The sequence below is a fragment of the Passer domesticus genome, chromosome 6 (genome assembly GCF_036417665.1).
Source record: "Passer domesticus isolate bPasDom1 chromosome 6, bPasDom1.hap1, whole genome shotgun sequence".
In the NCBI taxonomy this organism is placed as follows: Eukaryota; Metazoa; Chordata; class Aves; order Passeriformes; family Passeridae; genus Passer; species Passer domesticus.
The window spans coordinates 54674724-54701669 of NC_087479.1; the positions used below are offsets into that span (position 1 = coordinate 54674724).

Below are 26946 nucleotides of genomic sequence, written 5' to 3' on the forward strand. Positions count from 1 at the left end.
TTCCAGGATACAATTTTTATAAACATGTTTTATTTATCTTGCTTATACCATTAGAACTGTAACTGCTGGCTGTCATTTCCCTGAAAAGGGGAAATCAACTCAAACACAGACTGGTGCTTTTCAAAAGACAGCAATTGGAGGGCAGCAGCAGCGGGCATTTTGAGATTTCTTAAAACCTTCAAGGCTGCAGGAAAGACAAAAGGACATGTGACCAAAAGTGTTATGATTATCCATTAGGGATTTCCATCAGTACCGGCATCAGTTATTTAGGTGATAATACAGCAAGGTCAAGTATTAGTGACAGACAATGTGCAAGTCATAAGGAATGATAGAGAATACCAATCCTTACAAAAGTCATTGCTATCAAAGAAACTTAAAAGTGTTTCAAAGAGATATCTAAATACTTCACATCAAATATACAGTGGCCATCCAGATTATAGCTCAGGATTTGTTGCAAAATTTTGTCCAAGTGCCAAATCAAAGCCTTTTTTTTTTTTTTCCACCTTGTGTCCTAAAAAAAATTAATTACACAGTTACATTAGCAGTTATGCAAGCGCTCTTAACTCCATAGCCACAGGAATCAGGGCCCTGGTGATGAGGAGTGCTGCAGCTAAGGGTGCCTCTTCTTTGTCACAAACTGCCTCTAAGCCCACCTGTCTATTTAGGGCAATTGCATCACTAGACATCTTGAACTGTTCAGTGCTTCGATTTAGTAAGAAAAAGCTGAAATGTAGTTGTTCCACCAAGCCACACTTCACCTTTTCCATCCATTCATGGGAACATTTAAGTTTTTTTTTAACTGCCACCACAGTAAATCTTTATGGATTTGCAGATTTTATCTGAATTTTGTTAAATCACTTTTAAATGACAGAAGTGAGTCTTTGCTTTTTCCTGCCACTTCAGTTAACCATGGAGATTGGATCACCCTGAAAATTGCCTTTTTTACTTTATTCTTAGCAAGGGTGAGGAATCTGAATCTCATGTGCAAGGCTCAAGATGATGCTTAGGACAGAACATGCAGAGTAAACGTTGTTTCGTTCCTTTCAATATCCAGGGAATATAAAGCTGGCAACTGTAGTCCTGTCATTATGGGTAATGAAAATAGTCCCTTTACAACAAACTTCCTGTAAGGGAGAACAAATAGATAATAACTCTTCTGGTAACATGTATGGTACACTGGCCAGCGTGTTTTTGGCGTTGAACGGAATCCTGTGAATGTGTTTAGTTCACTTGCTGAGCGTTCATCTGAGGCATCCCTCTGTTTGGTCTGGGGGGCCCTCCACGACCTAGAAAACACAAATAGGGGCTTGAATTCTGCAGGAAATCTTGGTTAGTTTAAAAATAGTCCCAAATCTTCTGGTCTGAACTCAGTCAGACTGTGTTGTGCATCCTAAAACACTCTCAGCTTCAGCACAGCCCAATAGTGCACTGAACTCCAGAGGCTTCAGCTCCACACCTCAGGGCTTTAGGACCAAGGCAGGGACAGAAACTGAAACCCCTCAAAACTGAACTACCATGTGGGGTTCCACAGATGCAGGGCACAGCCCTGAGCTGCCCTCATGGCAATGTCTGTACTGAGACAGAAAAGTCTCATCATTCAAAATACACTAAGAAAAAGACCTGAGGAAATGTGATGAAAATAGAATTTAGAAGCTTAACTACAGCCTCATGGGTTTGTTTCCCAAGGCTTTCATTAATAAAAGATAGTTAAGTTGTTCTGCCATATCTGAATGTCAACAGCAATTGCTGTTTCAGCTTCTTTTCCAAGAATTCCTCATTTAACAGCCAACTCAACTTCCACCACCAGTTCACAGAAACCCAATAATTCAAGTCAGCTTATTCTTAATTGTGAGCTGCTAAGTAAGGAGTGAGGTTGCTTTTAAGTGCAGAAGTTGGCTCAGAAACTTCCATTCAACCCAAATCAATTATTCTCTACTCAGGAAATTACCTCTAGGAGCTCCCCGAGGTCCACTTTGTCCAGAGCCACGTTTGAAATTTTGCTGATATCCATCCTGAAGCAAAGAAATTTAAAAAGTTACAACATAAAACCTGAGCATTCTGTTATTAATTGCCAGCAAAATAAGGACCTTTTATAACAATATGCACTGACAAAACACCTGTAACTTCAACATGCAACATTTTATTAGTAGAAAATAATCTTTAAAAATAAATTCTTACTTCCACTAGTGCCTAGCAGCTGTAATAAAATGGGCAGTGACAAATGCTCTCTCCAGTTACAGGATGTGTTGCTCAATGTAACTAAGAAATATAAATAGATGCATTTAGTGTTCAACTTTTCCAAACTACACAGGGGCAGTTTGTCTTCCTGAGCAATAAAGGAAGTCCCAGAGGAAAATGTCACTAACAGCTCTGAGTGCTTTTGACAGGTATTCCCCTCCCCACAGGCAGCTTACCCTCTGGTAGTTTGAGTAATCCCGAGGAGCATTGAACTGGGGCTGTGTGTAGCCACTGTTTGGAGTGTTGGAAAAGGAAGGACGGTAGCCATCGTATCCCCCTAAGGAACAGGGCACAAGTCTTTCACTTGGAAATCAAAGCTGCACTTAATACTGACCTCCTGCTACTATAGAAAGAAAAGCAGCAACAGCATTTTACCTAAACCTTAAAAAAATCCCATCCCCTTAGCAAGGGTTGTTTACCTGCAAATCAAGTAAATGCCTCCAACATCAGAGCTAATATATCACAAGAAATGAGAATGAACACCTCATAAGGACTGGGAGGAGGCAGAATTCAGTGCATTTCCCAGAGTAACCCAAGGTCTGATTTACAGAACACTCAGTTCAGAGCTAAACATGATCCTAGGTAGGACCAACATGTCCCAGCTGTGATTACTGCATTCACATTCCAGTATTTTTATTGCACACATTTACTCTTTATTCCCCAGCCACAGGAGGGGAAGAGAACATTGCAGACAGTACCTGAGACTACAAGTAACCCCAAAACACCTGACAAGGTGTTTTGGGGTTACTTGTAGACTCAGGTACTCAATCTCTGTCCTATTTTCACATAAACCTCTTTGTCACACTGACAGCCACACATCTAAGGTCCAGGAGTCATGAACATTCTCTTATCTATCCAGAACTACACTATCATTCCTCCACTCCTGTTAACTCCCTTGGCCTAGTGACTTTTGGACTCTTGTGTTCCTGTACCTCTACATAAACCAGCCTATTCTCATTCTGATCAAACACAGAACTACAAAACACACTGTGGAAACATTAAGCATTTCTGAAATACCAACTTGTATCTGAATTCCTTGCTTGATGTGTGTTTATTTCTGTATTTGCTTACACTTGCAGTAGATGCTTACTATTGTATTGTAACAGAGTCCAAACGCACACTAAATTTTAAGTTGCTTATCTACAACCCCGAAGATTTTTACAACACGTTTCACTGTCTCACAGGACTACTGCCCCAGTCCCCCAACAGCAGATCAGTTTAACACCTGCTCTCTGAGCTGGCTCCCCAGGTGCAGGCAGAGCCCAGGAGGGTTCTGCAGGGCTGCTCACCTCTGAAGCCGTTCGCTGGGCCCCTGTAGCCGTTCATGAGGCCGCGGGCCCCGCGGGATCCCCCCCGCGACACCCCCCGGCTGTTGTAGTAAGGCTGGCTGTTCCTGGGAAACCCAGTGCTCTGCTGGGGAGGCTGCTGGTGGTTTCCTGCCACTTGGTGACTCTGGTCCGGGGAGCCATGGTAGGTACCAACCACTGCAGGGAAATCGGGGGAAAAAGAAATAGAAAAGTCTGGGTTTCTTTATGTTCCCACGTATCTCTCTTTAAACATTCTGTTACAGAGGAAAAGGATGAGGCTCCTTCTCCTTGTTCCACATCCAGTACTTGTTAGCACTTCAGTAGAAAGTGAAGGCAGTGCTGAGAGAAAAACAGCTCTGGACAAAGGCTTTTATTTTTTTTAAATTGCTACCCTGGAAAGCATTTTGTCTGCTGAACTCAAATCCTATCTCACTGATTTCAGCACAAGATTCCAGGCCTTTGTGACCTTACATCAACCTTGAGAAACAATCTATATTTGCTCTCATTTCTGGCTTACTATTTCCTTTATAGAATGTCACCTCAAATTGCAGTTTTTTTTTAAAGCAACCTTAACATCAGCAAAGCCAGTACTTCACTCTAGTAGTTGCATCGTTAGAATGTTCATGTTTTTTTTTTTTTAACCTATATAAACCTCAGTCAACTGGCTTAACAACTGGAGATAGATATACTGAATTTCACTCCCTGTTGGATATTCAAACCCAGGCAGAAGTAACAAAATCTGGTAATGCTCAGGGGAAAGGCCTGCAAGGGAACCTGTGACATGCTTTGTTCCACCATCTAGGATGTCACAGACTTATCACCTGCTCTACCAAGGCCACAAGAATTTTACCTGTCTGGAGTTGTTCTTGCTGGAGATCTGATTGTTCTACTTGGTGAGGTTGATTGGAGAAACTCTGGTTATAACTGGCCTGGTACTGGTTTTGCTGCTTAAGGGTTTCTGGCTCATTCACAGGAGGAACAGGTGCATTCATGTTGAATACCTGCAAGAGCAGAAATTCAGTTTTACGGCTCTGCAAAGAAGCATCAAAGTCTTAGAAATGTGAATAACCAAGGACTATCACATGCAGCTGCATGACTGATTCCACCACAAGGAATGAGCACCAAGCCACAGGGATCCAGAACTGATTTCCTACTCACTGTTTGCATGGATTGGAATGGAGCTGCATTGACGTTGATTCCGCTGCTATGCAAAGGCTTGCTGGATCCAGCCTGGAACACCTGTGGCTGGGATGCAGTGGGAAGTGATGATGAGGATGGGGTCTGGTCTGCATTCAGGGACATGGAAGCCTAATAATTAAAACAAACAACATTTTAGCTCTTGAGGTACCAAAAATTTAACTTCAAAAACTTTGTTTAAAAAAGAATGGCAATGCTGCAGCTCCACCTCTACTAATGACTGTTTTGTACTTCAGCTCCACAGCCTAATTCACAACAGCACAATGAGAGGAAAAACCTAACCATCTTCTCCTTCATTAACTTGCAACACAACTAGAAAAATCTAGAGGGGGGAAATGAAGAAGTTTACAGGCTAACTGCTGTGAAAAAATAAATCCCATTTCCTATGCCAACAACACTGATGCTCCCATGCTGATGTTGGCATGCTGCATCCAACTAAACAAACAAGCTTCCAAATTAAAAGTCTTGCTATGGAGGACTTACTGGTCACAGACAGGCTCAGAATTTTGAAATTAAAGAGAATTGAAGCGTCCCTATTGACCAGCAATAATGTTATTTACTAAGAAACACAGACTAACATTTGATGCCACCTGCAATCAAGAGTTCTTCCCACCCCTGTGAAACCTGACTTGCCTGAATCTGGTCAATTGATTCTTTCTGTGGCCGTTGCTCTGCTGTGTGAGAAGGCTGATACATGGGTTGGGAAGCTGTATATCCCTCACTTGTAGAAGAAACCAAGGGAACCTGACAAAATAAACCCCAAAGCCCCCAGAAGTCAGCTGATGCTCACACACAGTTTTGTAAAAAGTATCAGAGAACTCTGGAGTGGATGGTACTCTATAATCTGTGAGCCAGCACATCTCCAAACCAGTACAAAATAATTACCTTTTAACCACCAACATTCTAACACCACACAGCTCCAAAAGCTCAAACACAAGTGGACAAGAGCTGGCTTCCAATGGCCTGAATTTTACATTTTACAGGCTCTGCTTGCACACAGAGAGCCCAGGGGAAAGTCCAGCCAGTGAAGCAAAGCACTTTGCATTAAAGGCTGTACTGGGGAGTTAAAGAGGCAATGGATAACAACCGATGGGGGTGTTCACATCACACTGCCACGTTCCAAAGCCAAGAGTAAGTTTAGCTACTGCTTGCAAGATCCTCAAGAGAAATAAGGGAAATAAAAAAAACCCCATTGGATTAAGTCAGACATCACCTAACAGCAAAATAAAAACTAGTGCAGAGGAAAAAACCCTCTGCCCAAAAAAATTAGTCTACTCCTACGAGACAACAAAACTGTGGAGAGCATCAGCATTTCAGGAGGTACATACAGAGGAAATTTAAGAAATAATTCCCTCGCTCCTGTTTCTATATAAATGAGTGACTTAAACCTTGCAGACCCAATCTGGACAAGTCAAAGGAAGCAATTTATACTGCCTGTACTGTGAGATCCATCATCTACCCAGATTTTTTTTCGGTTTGCAAATACCTACAGGGATCAGATCCATTACTGAGACCAGCAGAGTCCTCAGAGGTGTCACACATGCTTAATAAAAAAAATCTTTAATCACCAGACAACTGAAACATCTTAACAACAAAGTAACTACTTCATTTATACAGTACAGAAGCAAGTTCAGGAGATGCCTAAAAGCTCAACTGGAAACAGCATTCAACTCACGCTGACTGCTCTACAACTCCAGGGTAAAATCCCAATCCAAGCAAGAGGGAATAATCAAACAGAACACAAACTCCGTATCATTAATGCATGAGATCTATTTGTGCCCTGCCACTTGAACAGACACAGGCTGCCCTGTAACCAAGTGGTTTTGGCATTTCTGTTGCAAGTAAGTAACAAACTACCTGCTTCCCATTACCGGCAATTTGCAAGGTCGGTACAGAATGAAACTAGGAACTAGTAGTGCTTGTAAGCAACAGGGGAGATCACCAATTTCCCAAAATTGGACCTTCAGCTTTTTCTTAAGTTTCTCATGTAGTTAGGAAATAAATCCTTTTGCAACTTCAATCAGGCCTAGTATCAAACCCAAACCAGAATTTACTAAACGTTTTACCTGTGTAGCTTCTGGTTGCACAGGAACTTGGGTTGGCTGGGCAAGTCTTGACTCAGCATGAACTGGAGGAAAATAATTTCACTTATTACACAGTAAAATCAAACCTTTTACAGAATAGCATTATTTATCTGCTCTGAGCGTTTATGTGAAAGCTGATCATCATGAAGATGATGAAGCCTTAAGCAAGGCAAAGCTATACTCAAATTACCATCCCCTGTTTCCATGCAAAGAGCATTTTTTCTAGTTGTCCAAAATAATACAAAGCAAAAGCAAAGAAGCTTTAGCTGCTCCTTATTACCAAACAAAACCTATAAGCAAGTGAGAAGTGGAAGCCTAAAAAAAAGTACAACCACATTTCTGAGAAAAACACACTGTAACAGGATTGTACCATTACTTGTGGTGACCTTTTTATTACGCAGCAGCAACTTAAGTGTTTCTAAGAGAAGACTTGCAGGCTTCCCCAGTATTTCTCTTTAGGATTTACCATTACAAACCTGGAGGGCAAACCATTTGGGGCATGTCCAAACTCTGTGCTGGGTTCATGGGCTGTGCAGATACAATGGCAGGATCAAGCGTTTGGTTCTCAAATTCCAGCATCGAGTCCTGGGTAGAAAAAGAATAAATAATAAAAGTCAAATCCACAGTGGTGTGGGTTAAACACATGAATGTTCAGAGCACAGAAATACCTGCATGAAGTTGTAGGGGCCCTGCATCTGTGCCATGAGGTCCTGTACTCGCTGTCTCCTGACCAGGGGGTCTGCCTGAGCCACAGCAGTGAGTGCGTGAGGTTCCGGGACGGGAGGAGACGTCGCCTGTGTCTGCTGCTGCAGGGAATTTACAACCTAACAAGAGACAACAACCAACTGCAATTTCAGCCCAAGGCAGTGCTGCACTCAAGTGACTCAGGAGTTCTTGCATTTCTGGCTATTGCCTGACTGGTTATGGATGATGGAATTGCTGTAGTGGTGCTGAAGGACAGTATTACATCCTAGACAGGTCAGTACTGTGGCCAGCTACTCATCTGAGCACTCACAGGATTACAGAGCTCACACTCTGCTCTTACTTCTCTCAATCTACTCTCTTCTCCATGAAAAAAGTATTTGTTCAATATCACATGGAATTTTTTAGACCAGGATTTGAGACAGCCATTTATCACCTTTTGGAAATTTAAAGGAAGTGGGGAAGAGTAAGCTTCAGAAATATGCACAAATGGGAAACAATTATTTTCTCATAGCTTTTTGGTAAATAGAAGTGGAGTCAGAATTTTTTGGTCTTTTTTAAGACTTCATAATGCTCAATTTTCACAGCCACTGTTATCCCAGCTCCCTGATTTACTGTCTCAGGAACATAAGCAGCATTGCATGACAAGGATTGCCAGACAGCACCGTCAGGGGACACCAGAAGCCCAGAAGCAGAAGCACAGATCAGGGAGGGCAAGAAAGCTCAGATTTACCAGACATATCCCAAAGTGACAAACATCAACAAAGGAACAAACTGCAATGGGCTTTCAGAGAGCACCTGATTAGACAGCAGAGCAACCAGCAAAGCTGGACATGGGCACCTCAAACATCCATCAGCAAATAGTCTGAAAACAGACAGTGACAAAGGTGGTCGAGCTACACTTTGATGGCCCTAACCAGTCCCTCACCTGCTCTTCAGGCAGCTCCTGTAATCCAGAAGTGCCATGTTCAATGTCAACAAATGCCCTTTAAAAATATCATTGTCTCTTATCATTACTTCTCCATTTCAATCACCTTCTAACATTGCTAACATTTCAGATAAACAGCTAAGCCTTAAAATTTAGTTACACAGGGTATAAATTAGCATACAGCCAACTGAAAGCTTAAAATATTGATGTAAAATACCTGATTTCTTATTAGAACTGCAGAAGACAGATCTCTGTACCCAGCCATGACAATTCACAAACCATCCTATAACAAAGGTCTGATCTTTAAGCCTCACACTGTCACTATCCATGCCCAAAGCCTGCACATTTCTTGTTAATTTCTCCCAGCATTCCTATTGCCTGCCCAGATTTCCAAATCTTGTTTGTCCATAGCATTCTGCACAGGCAGTTGCCTCACCAACTCCAATGGCTTGTTCCTTGAGCAAATCCCAGAGAATCTGAACAAAACTAAAAGCTAACCACAACCTACAGTCCTCTGAGATCCCCTTCAGAGCTAAATCACCACTGGTAGCAATCCACAGAAGCAATTTGACAATTCCCATGAAAAATATACACTGAGGCAGTCCACACTGGAAACCAAGCACAACTCTGGTCTACCAAACAGTTCCTGGATTTCACATTATGGACTGTTTCCAAATTAAGAATTAAGGCCTGTCAGGGGAAAAAATTACCTAGAGCACATATATAGACCTTTTGCACATGACAAAGTTTAAAAATTGAAGAAAAAGTGCAAGTCAGATCATCAGGTGAAACTTGAGTGGCAAAACCAACAGCTATTCATCACCTGCATAATTGTTATCAAAAGTACTCGAAGTCATTTGAGCACTACCACTCAACTTATGGAGTCCAAGTCATTCACAACCATGCAGTATCTTTAAGGGAAAAAAAAATTAAAAAAAGGAGTCAATAGAATCATCAAGAACACACAACTGACAAAAATACCCAATGTTTTCCTTTTCCACAAATAGCACAGCAGTAACTTCAGATGGTATTTGGTATTTTACATTATCTTTTCCAATGCTCCTTTTTTGATGTCAAAAGAACAGTTTAGGACCTATTCCTTATTACACTACCAGGGTACTCTGACCAAGTAAACCACAGTAGGATGGAACAACTGAGCAAATTTCAAGTCGTGTGAGGTAAGTTAACCTTGTCAGCAAGCACAGCTGCCAGACACAAGGCAAGGAGACTGACAGGGGACAGAGAAAGAAGAGGAGGAAAGGTAAAACCACAAGTTTAATGACACCACAAACCAAGAGAATGAACTTGCATTTCGTTAGTCTGAGAACAGTTTTCAATTCTACATTAAATCCATCCAACCAAAGTTCCATTATCTAAGACACAGAGAACTTTGTGTACAACCAGACTCAGGCACTAATTACAGAAGAAACAGTTAAAAAAATTTAAACTCCACAAAACAACAATTAAAAAAACTCCATTAATACTACTATCAATAAAGAACATCTTTACCAAAATTACAACATCATATAATCAAACGACACTTGGAAAATTCACAAGCAAATTATTTAGTTTAAAAGTTATGGAAGAACCACGCAAAAAACATCCTTGTGAAGATATCATCACTTCCCAGCCTATAAACACACCACAGAAATCCTGACTGTATCACATCTGCTTGAGGGTTACTGAAACAAAAAGAGAGGAGTTTATGATATCCTCCCCCTTAGTGAACAATTAGAGATCTTCTGAGCCAGTGTTCTCTTTCAGATTTCAAAATTCACAGCTCTCAGTGTACATCCTGTCTCACAATCTTACCAAAGCACAACTCAGCTGCATTCTCCTGAGAAATGAGACTGTGGTGCCAGCAAGAACAGTTTTACAGCCAGATATTCTCAATTTCCCTTTTTTGTGTTACAGCTGAGAAAATAAAGTTCTTTATTGTGAAGAAACAGGCTTCAACTTTGATTTTTTCTGAATTATTCCTTTCTACCATGACCAAGATACTGGCACAGAAAGGGCAGTTGAAGCACACATTCTCTGTACTGCCCTATGAAAACAAAGGTGATCCAATTCCAGATTCAGCTGACTAGGAAACGATGAGTTTCTGAAATCTGTCTGATACCAAACTACAACCTGAATTATGCTTTCATCCATACTCCTTACATTAAGACCAACAGAGAACTGAACCACTCTGGATACTTGGTAGAAACACAGATATAAAATGGGTATAATTGAAGCCAATTAATCAATAATTTTTAAATACTGTGCCTTCTAAGAACACCCCAACCAAGCATGACTTTAATGTACAGGTTTGGAGGGTCCCTTCAGTTTGTTAAGATAATTCTTAAAACACATTCAGTACGCAGTGAGTAGCACTGATAATTTAAGAGTTTTTTTCAGTAAGTAAATGAAATACTGTGACAAGGAACTACTAAACTCCTTCACATACATAGCAAAGCTGTCTACCTGGTTTTAGAAGTCTCACTCATCCTCAGTATTATTAAATCTCTAAGTGGTCTTCAACACTGTAAAATAGGAATTTCAGCCAGACTCAATGTAAAATCAGCCAGATCAGTTTATCAGATCAAAACAGCTGCTCTGTTTTTTCAGCACCTCATAACATGATGAACACTTATTCAACTCTTACACTTAAAACCAGCCAACAGCATCAAGAAAGTCTAAAAAACTGACCATCTGCAATTTGCTACTGCAGAAGGTTAAAATCAATCAAAAGTTACCTCTCCAGCACCTGAAATAAGCTGCTCATACTTGTTTTTACCAGACAGACACAACTCAAGCTCCAACAGACCAAACGGGGGCTTGTCTTTCCCATACACCAGGAGCACAAATTCCAGTGCAATCAAATCATGGACTTGCACATGTAGCAAAGTCTGAGTGCAGTCACCGAGCTGGGAATGGATCCCAACACCAGTGCACCACAAACACCACAAGTGAACAGCCACTCAAGTGCAAAGGAGTAACAAGTGAGATACCTGAAGGGCTGTAGTTCTGGGAAGCAGACGTACATACACAAAGCATATTTTAACATCAAATGATGCACATAAGCAATCTGGAGTAGGTATTAGTTGAGTTACTCATTCTCAGCTCCCTGTGCTTAATGAAAGCACAACTACACCACACTGTCAGCAGCTGGGCAGATAAACTTTAAAGTTCTACATTTGCAGCTAAGTTCTCCAAAAGAATAAAGACTTCAAAAGAAGTCCTTAAAGTCTTTTTAAGCATAAGACTTTTAAGCCCTGCTTTCCCAAGCAAGCCACTAATGAAGAAAAGCAAGTTCTCTACAAACTTAGCCAGACTAAATAGGTTTTATTTCTTTTTATTTTAGGTACTCCTGAGCTAAGTATATAATTAAAGAATCCATTAGCGAGTCCAAGCCTACTGAAATAAATGTATTCTTTTATATATTGGGGGAGAAGGGATGCAATACTAAAACCTGTCATGAATTGTGAGCCAGCAGAAACAGGGATTGCAATTTTACCTGCAGTACACAAGATCTTACCTCAACCGTTTCAACTGTCCACTCATCTACCTGTTCCTTCTCACTACTGCTGAACTGAGTCTCTGCCATGAATTGTCTGTTTACATACTAAAATAAAAATAAGAAAGGGTATGAAAGTAAAAGTAAGTGGCATTGAAGGTATACAAAATGATAGTGTTTCAGTGAATAATACCTCAGTTGATTCAACTTCAGTTGGCTCAGTAAATTCTTCTGCTGGATCGGGTTCTGGAAGAAAAAGATATAAACCGTTTATGTGGGAAAAAACCAAATTACAAAACCCACAACAACAACAATAAAGACCTCCACCCCCCTCATGTTATAGACCTAGAAGACACAAAGTTAGATGAGAAAATCTCATGTCTTAGAATAAAGAAGAAATGTCACGGGTGTTAACAGAGAATAACAAATATTCTCAGAGCTTTGAATTGGAAGGAAAAAAAAAAAACCATTAAATTCCTGCTCGCGAGAGTTATGTTCAGCTATGCCTTCTCCACAAAAGGGAAAAATGTCCTGAGTTGTCTTAAAATTGGATACAACATTCCCAAGTTTCTTAAGTATGTAATTACAACGTCTGCTTCAGAAACTGCTCCCTTCTAGCTCAGCTTAAACTGGTGGGAACCACTGAAAAATGGGAAAAGCCTCAGGCAGCCAGAACTTTCATCTTGGATGGTTTCACTGCTAGAGATGAATGCTGCATTTGCAATTTAATCACTCTGAGGACTGCAAAGACAAGACAGAACAACACAAACATTTCAGTCACAGGGCATCTTCCCCTTCTCACCAGCCTCTGCTGCAGTGTCTTCTACTGCAGGTGCAGGTGCTGCCTCCTCTTCCTCACACAGCCCGTTCTGGTGGTTGTGGGTGCTGTCAAAGTAACTGGTCTGAAGAATCCGTTCAACAATCTCCTTCAGTGCTTTATCTGGGAAAATGGAACAGGGAAACATCAGCACCACCTCAGTCCTCCTCATCGTCTCTTTCCTTCCTTCCCAAAGACTGCATGTACATTTTATGACCCTTTTGCTGGGAAGATGCTGCTGCCCCAAGCCAGTCCATGAGCACCAGGATTTCTTCTCTTATTGGGTCACATTCAATAATCCATAAATAACCCACTGTCATTCAGGAAAAGGGCAAGAAGGATCCTAAGAGTACAGAACTCTTCAGAAGCTTTGTGGAGCACCTCACATTGAGGTCAAGTTTATAATGTTTTACTAGACTTTTATTCCTATTACTTAAAACCATTAGTGTAAGACAATTTCTTCCAAAACAACTAACTGTCAATAAAAATAAATCTACACAGGTACCACCTGATTAATAAAGGTTCTTCTGAGGTGAAGTGGCTCACAAGAGCCTTGTAAACAAAGAACACTTGCCCTCAGTGCTTCCCCTCAATGCTGGGGCACCTTAACACGAAAGTCATCAGCCTCATTGGCAAAGCAGTATTACTGGTTGCCTAGGCCAGGTATTTGGGAATTATTTCCATAAAAAGCAGTCTGGCTGGCATGGTCACACCCTGATCTGCAGTTAATCAATGAAGACAGGGCAAAACTGCAACACTTTTTGCAGGAGCTAGGGGGAGAGAACATCCCACTAAGGAGGGCCATGTCAGTGTCTGTATCACACTGTCACCTTGTTCACACCCAGGTTTGCAGAAAACAAAGAACTGCTACTGAGCACCACCAGCAGCAGAGCAATAACTGCTGAAATAGCAGGAACAGACTGGGCTTTAATACTGACTAATGCTGAGCCAGTATAAAAAAATACACCACAGACTGAGTACAAACTTCACAAGACACCGTTACAGTCCAGCTACGAGCTGGGAAAAAGTAGTTCCTTTTAAGACCTCAGAGATGATTAACTGCCCAACTTCTCTTACATCAGATTGTGTTTTAGTTCAGGCACAAATTCAGTGTGCTGTCTCCTCATGCAGAGACTGTACTTACAGGTTGTTCCACAAACTGGTTTTTCCTTCCCTTCCAGTAAGTCCCACAGGTGAACAGATGCTTGTTCATACTGCTCATTCAACCTTAAAAATTAATAAATAAGAGTTAATTTCTTACTGAGTCTTTAAATTACCATACCAAATACATTGTTAACTGACTGGCAATTAGAAAGAGGAGCACTTTGCTGCAACCCTACCTCATGTTCATGTCTCGTTCAGGGTAAACCAGCTTATAAAACTCATCCAGCATGGTCAGCTCCTCCTCTGTCAGCACGGGCACCCCGCTGGATCCTTGTTTGAGGTCGCTGCGCACTTCATCATCCCCCAGCTTCTCCAGGATGAACTGCAGCTCCAGCACCGTCTTTAAACGCTTCTGCTCAGCCTCCTCTCGCATCAGCTGCTCCCTACGAGCTGTCTTCTTTATTGTTTTCTGGATCTGGAATGGGCCCAAGGGGGAAAGTGTTTGCAAATGTCCTTAATTGCTAAGAAAAGGTAGAGAGGAAGGCAAGGGAAAAGCCCAAGTGTTGGGTTCTTCCATTTGGAAAGGCTTGGGTGATCCAGATTGCTCACACTGGCCACACAGAGAGCAGGAACAGAGAGGTTATTCACCATATCCCACGAGGGTAGGAAGCATTCATTGAACTACCAGGAGATCAGCTCAAAACAGATAAACAAAAGTACTCTGTTTTTTCACACACCACGAGAGGGAACTCATGGAATGTTTTGCCATGAAAGGCTGGGGAGATATACAGGATCAGCAAGTCCAAAAAAGGATTTCAACAAATTCTTGGACATGAGATCTCCAGTCAGACACCCCAGGGAACAAGCATGTGCATCACTGCAGCATTCCCAGTGTGAGGAGCAGGGATGCAGGGAGGGAGAGGATGACACATCATCAGCAGCCTTGTGCTCTGCACTGAACCTTCCACAAGGTCTAAAAGCAGCACCACTCTGAACCTACAGGATGTTTCTTCCACTCTCCATCTTTATCCAAGCATCCACCATCCCAAAGTCAGCTGAAAATGTAATACTTTCTTCCCAAAAATCTATTGTGATGCTAACTTTCCCACCTGAAACATCCAAATTTTAATTTTTAAAAATCAAAGACATATCTTAAAATCAACTAACTGCAGTCAGGAAAAATTACAACCAAGTTTGAAAGCAGAGCACCAGTCTGGTACTCCTGCATTCAGTGGCTTGTTTTAGCAGACAGCTGACCAGAGAAACACTTCAGAACAGACTTATCCAGAAAAGGATGTTCTCCATCACTAACATTCCAATAACATGGATGAACTGTAACGTCAGAAAATAGAGAAACAAGCTGGCTTAGTCCTAAAAATTAATTTACAGCCAATGTAGAAGGCAGCTTATAACACAAGGATGCTGCTGTCCTTCAAATTATCCCAGCCTGTTCACAAGCTAACCCTGCTCCTTAGAGCATGGTTAGCTTGTGAACAGGCTGGGATACATCCACTACTCAACCCATTCTTCCAATGCTGCTGCTCTTTCCAGAATTCCCAAATTTTCAGAATTTAATTCTTGATTACAGTATTATTCTGCATCCTTGATAAAACAGCAACCCAAAACCACCTATTTCATAGCATCCAGTTAATTTACCCTTTACAAAAATAATATTGTCCCATAATGTAGTTTCAGATTGTATTACCAGAAATGAAAACCCAATGAAATCCATTTAAGAAAATGTTACCAATGGCAAAGTGACCATATTTAATGTTGCATGACAGACCTGGTTCTGTAATCACTATTTCCACACTTGGGTTGTGTCAGAAAATTACATTATTCTTGCTTCCATACATTTATGGAAACAAGAATACATTTATTCTTATTTCCATACATCAGAAATTCTTCAGAAAACCTGACATCAAATAATATGAAAAAATAGAAGAAAACAGTCAAACACAGAAGAAATCCAGAGCAATTCATCCCTATAAACAGAGGTGACTACTGCCTCAGTGGAAGAGTTTAAAGTGTTTGGATAACCCACATGGCAATGCTTGATCTTTACTTACATCTTGGCTCAGAGCCATAAAACTCCTCTGCAGTTCCTTAGCAAATTCCAGGTTATTTGTCACTTCCTGGTATTTTGACACTGCATCCTTAAAAAAAACCCAGAAAGACCACAAATGTAAACCATCAGCAACAGAACTGAATATATACTTCCAACAAATAAATTCCCACATTTTTTAGTTGTGAAGTGAGACATGGGATCCCTGAATGGGACTGCAACTATGTTAAGGCAAATTTAGATTTTCACTGGCCCAGATATCAAAGACTTGTGTATGTCCTTGGGGCCTCCAGTTTCTTTAGATATGCTAAACATACATAGAAATATGCCTTTATGTGCTCACATGGGTGATGGACTGGTTTCATGTTTGGCTGCAGCCAGCTCCTGACAAAAACTAACAAACAACTGGGAGAATGGGAGAGAAGAACAACTGGCAACTCAGTTCTGGCAACTCAGAACTGCTTAAGAAAGAGTTTGAGAATTAATGCATTGTTATCTCCAGTCAGAGCCAAAATCAGAATATACAGAGCATAATGTCTCCTTCTCCAGAAATCTTTGGTTTTGCTATCTTTTAAACCTCATACCCTGATCTGCACCAAAGCAAACCAAATTCCTCAGGCCATTTGGTATCACTGAGAAATTATATCAAACCAGAATCAAATCAGGCTGAGACATTTACATTCCTGCTGTGACAAAATAATGCATTTCTACAAACTAACATTTATTTTTATGAAGCCTGGTAGTCAGGCTTCATAAAAAAACAGGAGATTCCCTCCTCAACATGATGTCAGTTCTCTATCGTGGTTTGTCTTCACAACAGGCTGTAACAAAATAAAAATACACAGATCTCTGGTATTTCAGTTCTCAGCTGGCACAGAACCACCAAAATGAAGATGAAATCATCCAAGGGTCCCAGGGAAGCAGCTCACTCTGAAGTGTCAACAGCTGCAATAGCTGGAGGTTACATTATTGTCCCTTCACTTTCTCAGTGTTAAAAATCATCCATAAAACACTGTTGATCCTTGACTGGGAAGACAATTGTTAAGGATTTGACTTCACATCAGACTGAGCATCTGGTAATTTCTTGAAGTATCTATGTGCATGTTTGCACCATACAACTGAATTTAAATTGGTACTTGCTTTTTATTTACAACTGCAAAACTGCTGCTGAATCAAGCTCTGCAATAACCTACTTTAAGAACCAGCCCCAAAAAGGAGACAGGCAGGAAAAACTCCTCACCACAAAGATTACAAAGCAATTTAACAGAGATCAGGTTAGGATTTTTTTCTTTGTTTTTACCAGTTGATCTTGATTCAGACGTTCTCCCTTGTTCATTCGTTCCTGGTAATCATCAAGTTTGCTCTGAAACAAAAGAAAAATGCTGTTATGAAGAGGCAAAAATCAGTTTAAAGCTTTTTTCTACTTGTGCTAACAAAATGATGCACTGTAATATTACACTACACAGACTGTACCATGTTACACAAGCACATAACTGTCCTGTAGAAAGTGTACATGACAAAAATTGTCTTCTGGGTTAAAACATAAATATTTCCCCAAGAGGCAAATATTTTTATCTTGTTTATTTGGGTATTACAATGTCTTCATGACTAGCTGGAATTTCCAAGGAAATTCACATTTCTGCTAAGGGGTCAAGCACTCTCAATGCACATGTCCTTCAGTCCAAACACCAGACAGCTGAACTGAGGGCTGAGGTAGAGCTTATCACCACTTTATCACTACAATTCCAAAAATCTGACCCCCACTGTCACTGCTATTCAGATTCAGAACTGTAATTCTCTATAGCTCCATCACTTAAGATAGTTGTAAAGAATTTTAAGCAGTTTCTAATCCTCTGTGCACGAATGCCCACCAACACAACTGATATTAATAGCTCTAAAATAGTTTTTGTTCAAGAGCATTAGGAATTTTTTTTTCACAGGAAGAAATTTAAAAAAGAATCATTAGGCTACTTTTCAGCAGGATCAGTTTTCTCATCTGCTTAAAAAGAAACCACACAGAAGAGTGGCACCAGCCAGAATCAGGTAAAACTCCTGTGTGCCCCAGTGACAGATTCTACAGGCTAACTACAAAGGATCTTCAAAAGGAAGCAAAGCCTCTAAGGACAACACACCTAATTATTACACTGTTTTCACCATTTCTGTATTATCACAAATTACTGCATTTTGAATGAAATCTGCCATGATCTAATTTTAAAAGTTATTAAAACTAATCCTTAACAATTACCATCCCAATTTAGGATAACAAAACACGAGAAGCAGGAGAAGACTTAATATTGAATGTCAAAGAATGAAAACCCTGATGCCACCACTGCCTCAGAGTTTACATTTGCACTGAATGACACTCAAGATTTTTCAGTTAAAATACTTCACTGGTATTTTTCTAGTTAATTCAACTTCTATGCTCAGTCTCAGACTTTTGGAAAGATCAAAGTCTGTGGAACAGTTTATCAAGCAAGCTCCTCTTCCGAAGTATTTGATGCCCATCATTATTTCCTGGAACCCAATCCTATCCTTACGAGGCTTGGTCCTTTTGATGTCATTTTTGGTGCTGGATCTTGCGAAGTCCTCCAGGTCAGACAGAACATCTAACTACTTCACCTTGCAGTGCATCAGAGCCAGCAATGGCCTAGGCAAAGTCAAAGCAAGAACTTGCAGAACTCCAAAAATATATCACGGGGAGTTTCATGCTGGGGACAGAAACTACATGGTAACACAGTTGTTAAATGCAGCAGCCACAGCTCCTAACAGATCAAAAAAGCAGCCCTGGAGAGCATTTGGCACACTGCACATCCATCTCAACAGGAAGTAAGGTCAGGTTACTCTTCTCCATCCTGATCTCAGAGCAGATGATGGCATGCTTGGACAATCACAGGACAGTCCCTGGATTTGGGAGAGTGGCTGAGCTGTGCAGCCAAAAGGGAGCTGAAAGAATTGAACCACTGCAGTGCCCAGTGCAAAGCCAGGTCAACCCACACCTCTGATGGCTGAAATCCTGAAGCAAAGAGGCTTTGCAGACACGCAAATTTCAAAGGAAGTTCCTACTTGCTCAAGTCACCAGCTCCCCTGCTGCAGATTTCAACTCCCTTGGTCACCCTGATGCAATTGTTTGTGAAGCTGCTCAGTAAATAGACTGCAAACAAGAGCCAGCTTGAACAGGGTCTACAAAAATGCACTAAAACAAATCCTGTGATCCAGTTTCCAACACAAACCCTACACAACAACAGTAAAACAAAATGGGTGGAACGCTGTATCCCAGAACACTACTTTGTTTGATTTTGTTGAAAAAAACAACATATATTGCAAAACTACACTGTGAAACACTCACAGAATCCATTTTGGTGGCTGAGGGCATAAGGGAGGGAAGAGGCAAAAATACCCTAAATAGCTACAATTTTTTCTGTATACTTTTTCCATGCATGGTTGGCTCTTTCAGATTAAGCTACTGCAGTAACATACTGAACAATGCACAAGGCTTTTCTTGAATGGTCAAATACTCTTGGGTCTAATGTAAATGCTTTGCTTATTTTTATTCAGCTAAAAAGCCAAGGGTAATATGTCTCTTTCTGTTAGGAATAGAAGAAAAGTTACTTGTCTTCATATTTACTTCTTACAAAATATTCTTGTTGGGAAGGTAAAAGCAGAGGAAGGAAAGTCCTGTCAGCTGCAATGCAGAGGACAAGCCAATGTGCATTTAGTTAAATGTTACCACACAGATTCTGACTGCCAAGTAAGTATTCTTCTATCATCTCAAAGACACTTTTAAGATCCAAAGCTGCATTACACAGAAATATTAAGTAAAATGCCTTCCTTTTTAATCTGCACTGTCAACCAACAGCAATCCAAGAGCAGCATTAGAGCTGTAAAACAACTGCAGTGAAATTCCTGCTCAGGAACCTACTGCAGTGCCTGCAAGAGGGGAAGACTCTTCATCTTACCCCTCCTTACACAACTTCACCCTCACTCCTCAGGCAGAGATCTCAGAGCATGAAAACCAAACCAGCAGGAAAAACACAAAATCCAGTGGCAAAGTGAGCCCATGAATCGTGTATTGAACAGCTCATGAGTCAGCAGCTCCCAGTTCTGCAGGCAGCAAGCCACTCTGCTTCAGCTTTTTCCACTGAGATACCTGAAGTATTTTGGAGTTTCCTGGGGAAAAAGCACCACTAATAGGCTCTTGGGACTGTGGTGCTCATTGCTTAACTACACTCTGGATTTTACCTTAAGAGGAATCCAAAACTGAGTTACTTTATTGCACTAACAGACAGTTCTCTTCACTTCCTCTGAATTGTCCCAAAAACATCATCCTGAAGTGGAAACAGAAACTGCAGTTACCTGGCATTACCCTCCAAACCTACCCTGGTTTTAGAAATGCCTGACCACTGAGCCAGCACTTCCAGTGCTGTGCTGCAAACTGGATCACTGGAATCATCAGATTAAAAATAACCCTTAAAAAAGGGGGTCAGGAGCAGGAGGGAGGCTCTATATTTAACCAGATAATTTCAATGCTATGGTTCTACCAATTACAGCAGCACAAGTGTGCACAACAAGCTGCAAGGTGACAAGGTAACCTCTGCCAACAGCTGGAGTAAATCTTTAGTAATTCAAACTCTGCCACAAGGTAAGAAAAGATGGAAAGGACATTCCAAGTTTGTCTCCTGAGGTATCTCAAAAACTGAATTAATGTTTTTGACAGCACAACAGCAATTAAGATAATCCAAAATTTAAAACAGCTGTGTAATACAGTTTGCACTGAAGCCAAATAAAAGCCAAGTTAAAAATTAGAAGTTTGTTAACCTGTTTTACATCTCTGCATTGTAATTTGTCTGCCCTCCACCATCACCTTTATTCACTTATTCATGGCTTTGCAGCTAAAACTGCACAAAAATGATCAAAAAACCCCACAAACCAGAACCAGTCTTCTATTTTCTAAAAAAAAAAAAAAAAAAAAAAAAAAAAAAAAAAAAAAAAAAAAAAAAAAAAAAGGTAAAAACACTGAGCAGGGAAGTTCAGAACCTCTCAAAACCCACCAGTTCTGAGAAGCTGTTTCAGTGCTGAGTTGGAACCAGGAAGATGGAGGGAGACAGTAACACCAATACTCCAGAACACAAAACATTTACAGGTTTTCTGTTTAAACTGAATTGATTTTTTGAGTAACAGTAGTAGATATTCTGGTGGGAGGGCTTTTCCCCACAGTCTGGGAAGTTTGATGGTTTAGAAAAAAATATCTGCACAATGTATTAGTTCTTCAACAAAGGACACATCAATTCTGAGAGTGCAGTTTTCACGATCAGCTAACCCAGAGGCAGTAACCAGAATTAAGTCACAGAAGAGTGGAACCCCAAGTTTTGGTGACTGCAGAGATGTTCTTTCCAAATCACCACCATACAGAATTTCCTACAGAAACACTCTGAATTTTCAAGGAAGTTGACTACACTGTAGGAGATACGGATTTTGCTCTACACATAATTTTTGTTCCAAAAAGTTACTTTAACAAGTAAATTCTAGAGCAGAAATATGTCTTTCCCAACACATTCTGCATGTCTTTTTCTTCAAACAAAAACCATGATCCAAACCCCAAAGCAGCATCTGAAAAACAAACTAAAAGATGTTTCACAGCTCCTTGGACTCATCATGCATCCAGTTAACTGACCTAGCTGTGAGACAATCCCTATTCCACAATAACCAGTTAAAACCAAAACAGAGCAGCCTGAAACCTCAAAGTACCAACCACCACAAGATTTCACAGATAAACTGCTTGGATTTTCAGACCTGAAGCTTGATACCCAAAATTCCTACTAAGAGAGGTTTCAAAGAAAGATTCAGGCTTATAATACACTGCCTGAAATGAATATTATGATTTGTTCCGTGTTCAATCTCCAAAGATTAATTTCAAAGCAAACCTCCCAAGGAGAGGTTCTGGAGCCACTCACAAGCCTGAGCAGCCAAGTGGCCCAAAGGCATTGAGAGAGCTGCTACCAATGGGCAGCTTCACACTTCCTGCCACAGAATGGAAAACTGATCCTAGCTTTTACTACAGGCTCCCGTTTCCCATGGAAAATCCAACATTTTACTGAACCAAGTCACATCCATTTCAAATGTCCACCTGCTCTTCTGGGAGAGTTCTTGTGTACAAGGACAGCAGCACCTGTGAAGTGCTCATTCTGCACCCCAGCCAGGGTTACACTGAGGAGGAAACTCAGACAAGCTGATAAAGTAACAGCAGCTCAAGTTACCAGGCACAGGCAAGATGTGCCATGTTTCCAACTCCAGACACCAAGCTCACATCAAGCTTTAAGCTCACATGGTACTCTGTGAACATCTGCCCATCTCCTAGTCCACGTGTTAGCAAATTAATTATTTTGCCCCTTTGGCAGAACATTTGTTTGAGGAACTGCTCTTACATGGCTCATGCCCTATTGCACAAGATAAAAGCAAAAACAACTGGGTTTTTTTCATTCAGCCCTGAAACAAAACCAGAGTTTGATCTACATTTAATTGGCTTAAATTTTGGAAAGGATTTTCTCCTCTAAAAACAAGAAACAGAAGAGCCAGGGAGAAGGAGAAATTGAAGGTGAAATTATTTTCTCCTAAGGAATGTGGACAGCTGGCAGGATTCTAACCCCAGATACCTGACAAACACCTGGAGGAGTCCAGGCAACTTCCAAATTAACTAAGCTTGTCAACATAAACTTGAGCTGCACATCTGAGGCCCTGGAGAGAAAATGCCCCTTTAATTACCCCCTTCCATGCACACACAAATATCTTGTCATCTGAGAACAGAGGGTGGCATTCCTATCTTTCCAAATACCAAGAGATGAGGGGAACACAGACATTTTCAGGCCATGTTTTCACATCCATTTCTGAATGGCAATTCAATTTATACCAGTCCCTTTTAACAAAAGAAATACTCATTCTTTCAAATAAGATCATATTTAGGAAAAAAAAAATGAAAACTGTAACTAATAATCCAGTGGTTTTAGTTTATACAGAAACATTCAAACTAGTATAGACCAAAGTTATAAATATTATTTCAGTTTGTATTTTGGTAGTCACATTATTTTATCCTCTGCCTTTACAGGTAAACATGACAAACTTCACTCCAAAAATTCAAATTTCTTTATGAAGAGTGACCTTTCCTCCTTTTATTTAAAACCTAAGATGGTATCCCTTCCAGAGCAGTAATTTTTCATCCTTCAGAAATGTGTGTCTAAATATTTCTTTGTGTTCATTCTGTGACACAAAACTCTGAAAATCATCTCTACTGGCCTTCGTTAGCAGCTGCTGACAAAGAAAGGATTAACTGTCCAACTGAGCACAAGTTCCCAGTGAGATTTACTGCATTTCTCACCCACTCCTGTCTGTGCAGTTTCCAGAACAATTTTACTTTCTGGATGATTGGAAAAATTAAAAATATATTCTTGTCCAAAGATGCAATATACAAGGAAATCCTGATGTGCACAAGGAGCTTTGTTTTAAGGCACAAAGCATGTACTGCTCTCTTTACTAAAGGGCATTATTTACTCCAGAACTCTTGGTTCCCCCACCAAGGGAGAGGCTCAAGCCCACAAATGAGTTCCTCTGCTTTCATACACCCAAACCCATTTCTCTCATGACTTTTGTAGTGCTTACAAGTCCTCCTTCAGGAAGTTTCAGAACTTCAGCCCATTAAGATTTAGGAATCTTTGAACTTTAGTTCATCAGTGAGAGACAACACAGAGCTTTTCCTTTTTAAGCCCCAACCCTTGCCTGTTCTTTAAGCCCACGTTGCCCAGCACAGAGTATTCAAAAAATAAATGCTTTCAGTAATTTTCATATCTTCCAAAAAAAGCCATGTCCAGAAAAAAAAAAGGCACTTTGTCCCCTCTACTCACTTGGTAAAACACTAAAACTCCACTCAAATGGAATGGAATAGCTAAGGCAAATGTAAATTATTTAAAGGTAAATAAAAACACTGCTCCCAAGGACCCTCACACCAGTAACACTGTGCTTTATGCTCTTGATTACTCCAGAGTACAGAACCGGTCAGAATGTTCACTTGCTAATTTTGGTTTTTAAAATACACGCTTTTAACATAATAAAAAATGTTTTCAGAAGATTTTTGTGTATGTTTGGTACACCAATTAATTTTCAAACTTTTTTTTTTGTATTGGAACAACTACAGAGCAGAAAGATCTGCTCTCTTTCTCAAGATGAGGACCAGTATTGGTTGTACAGATATTCCTCTGTATTAATGCCAAGTTTAAGACAGACATCTTGTCCTGTCTACATACAACAGACACGGAGGAAAAGCTCCTCTGATTCTAAAACTTACCTAAGATGGCCTGGCTTGCTGCTTTTTGCCATGTCATTTCTAAAATCCAGGAAAATCCCACACCCAGTTTTGAAGTAGGAAGCTACAGTGTACACAGTGTATTTATATAGTGTATTATTGATACACAGTGTATTGTTTATAGGTAAAGCACAGCTTCTCTCCTTTACAACCCACCTGTACAGACTAATCTACTGGGAATACTTCCACCTTGTACAATATAGAACACGATGAAAAATATCAAAAGTGACAGCTCAAAAAATTAATTAAGAGTTACTGTGCTTATTCACTTCTGAAAATAATAAGAGATTTAGAGCTCTTGCACAAATATAAAATTAATTTTTGGTAATTTTAGCTTGGCACTGCGGTGTTTTGAGGCAAGTCTTGAGGCCATGTATTAATTCTTTTTCTGATGGACACCTCATGCTCTGGAGGTTGTAAAGCCCTGCGAAGCTCATTTAATCTGCCACCACCGAGAGGGTGCAAAACGCGCCGCGAGTAACCACCACAGCCTTTTCCTCTTGTGCCACAACTCGAACCGCCCGAGCACCAGGGATTGAGTAGCTGCTCTTTCTAAAAATAACCCGTGAAAGGCCGCTACCAGCTGGGCTCAGGCTCCCAAAGAGTTGAGCTTAGGGCGATGGAAAGCGAGCGGTGACACTGGGGCGGGGTGGGGTGGCCCCGGCTTTGTGCGGGCGGCACAATGAGCTCCGCCGGGGAGGCCGGGCCGCCGCCATGTTACAGCTCCGCGTCCATGTGCCCGGCACCGGGGGCACCGCAGCCTCCGCCCGCCCGCCCGCCCCGCGGCCCACGGGCACCGGCCGCGCTCCGGCCGCCGCACGGAGCGGGGATGTGGGAGCCGATTCCCGGGATGGCGCGGCCGGGAAAGGCCCCGCCGCGGGGAACAAAAGGCGGAAGGAGGGGGAAGGGGAAGGGAGCGGCGCCGCCGAGGGGGCTCCGGGCAGCGGGGGCGAAGGGGGGTCGGCAGCCGAGACCCCTCCGGGCTCTGCTCCGCGAGCCGGGGGGAAAGCGGGCCGGGTCCCGGGGCCACCAGAGGACGGCCGGGGACGGGGCAGGGGGACCCCGGGAGGGGAAGGGGACAGGCCAGGGGAGCGGCGCTCGCCCTTCTGGAACCTTCCAGCAGGCGGCCTCTGGGGGCCACGCCGGGAACAACCCGGGAGGGCTCGGCGGAGGGCCCGGCACAAGGGAGCGGAAGGGAAACAGGCCGGAGCGGCTCGGGGGCAGGGGCGGCCGGAAGGCGGGGGACAAGGCGGGTGGGCACCCGCGATGGGCTGGGGGGGGGGTCTGAGGGGACGTGGGGATCACCTTCTTCTTCTCCAGGTTGCGCAGCTTCTTGTCGATCACCCCCAGGATCTGCTTCATGGCCTCGGTCTGCACCGTGGTGATGTTCACACCCGCCGCCGCCTGCGGGGCCGCCGTCGCCGGGGCAGCCTCGCTGCCCGGTCCCGCTTTGCCGGTGGCGCTGCCGGTGGTGCTGCTCGCCATGGTGCTGTTGGTAGCCGAGGGCATCTCTGTGGAGGAAGGAGGGAGGGAGGGCGGGAGAGAGAGAGAGAGACAAGAGAGCGGAGAGAGCGGCGGGCGCGTCACGGCGGAGCGGGGACGCGCGGGAGCGCGCACGCGGCCGCGCGCGCACGAGCCGCACCTGCCCCCAGCGCGCGCGCGCGCGCGCCCCGGAGGGGTTCCCCCCCCCCCCCCCAACCCGCCCCTCCCTCGGCGCGCGCGGGGCGGCGGTCACGTGACGGCGCGGGGCGGCCGCCTCGCGCCCAACGGTCATTTTCCCCTCACGCTCCCGCTCCCCCCCCACCCCGCCCCGCTCGGGGTGTCCGGAGGGGCCGCGCCGCCCTCCTCACCCTGTGCGCGACTGAGCCCGGGGTGGGGGGGACACGCTGCGCTCTCTCTCGCTCGGTAGGAATGGCCGCTTCAGCCACGCTCCAGCCCCGCCGCCCGCGCTGCTCCTGCTACCACGGGAGAGACAGAGAGGGAGGGAGGGAGAGGCAGCGGCGGCGCGCACGCCGGCGCGTAGAGGCGAGGCGGCGCGGGGGCGCGCGGGGTCCTGGCCGGCGCGCTGCTGCCCGCGGAGAACGCCTGAGCCCGCGGCGGCAGAGGCGCGGCGCGGCGGGTCCTTGCGGCGCGCGGCGGCGGCCGAGCGGCAGACACAATAGTGGCGCTCCCCTCAGGGGCGGCCGCGCACGAACGGGCTCCAAAGCGCCTCTGTGTGCCCGCACGAACGGGCTCCAAAGCGCCTCTGTGTGCCCGCACGAACGGGCTCCAAAGCGCCTCTGTGTGCCCTGTGGCGAGCCACAAACCGTGCGAGCCCCTCACGGCTGCAACTGAGCCCTCATAGCCGCAGCTCCGTGGTCGGAAACAGTTGCTTCATGTGTCTGTCAGGCTAGGATTTGCGTCTCCAGACATATCCCCACGTAACGTGTTTGATTTTAGTCCTGCACGTTTCAGTCACCCAACCTTTACTTCTATACTAGCAGTTTGTTCTTTCAATATGAATGATTTCAGTGCTAATAAATAAAACACAGCATCGGGGTTTTCTGTGAGGCGAAGGGAATGTTGGGATGAGTGCTCCACCTTAGTGGGGCACAGCTGGAAAAGGAAATGCCACTGCCTTCAGAAGCCTGGGAGCTAAAAGGGAAAGGATTTGGTATT

At 42.9% G+C, this 26946-nt stretch overlaps 1 protein-coding gene across 3 annotated transcripts; it reads right to left on the reverse strand.

The window, feature by feature from the left end:
* Positions 1 to 927: 927 nt before the first annotated feature.
* CAPRIN1 (cell cycle associated protein 1) lies at positions 928 to 26278 on the reverse strand. 3 transcript variants are annotated; one of them, XM_064425892.1, is made up of 19 exons: positions 26139 to 26278; positions 25594 to 25799; positions 17239 to 17301; positions 15943 to 16029; positions 14110 to 14348; positions 13914 to 13996; positions 12755 to 12892; positions 12146 to 12198; positions 11974 to 12060; positions 7495 to 7650; positions 7303 to 7411; positions 6809 to 6870; positions 5376 to 5486; positions 4704 to 4853; positions 4396 to 4546; positions 3528 to 3722; positions 2415 to 2515; positions 1949 to 2012; positions 928 to 1286 (listed from the first exon to the last, which is right to left on the reverse strand). In XM_064425892.1, the coding sequence occupies exons 2-19, from the start codon at positions 25795 to 25797 to the stop codon at positions 1222 to 1224; spliced, it is 2118 nt and encodes a 705-aa protein (XP_064281962.1). In that variant the 5' UTR covers positions 25798 to 25799; positions 26139 to 26278; the 3' UTR covers positions 928 to 1221. The 3 variants fall into 3 exon arrangements, with proteins under 3 accessions (XP_064281962.1, XP_064281963.1, XP_064281964.1); XM_064425893.1 differs by lacking the exon at positions 11974 to 12060; XM_064425894.1 differs by lacking the exon at positions 5376 to 5486.
* Between the last annotated feature and the right edge of the window lie 668 nt (positions 26279 to 26946).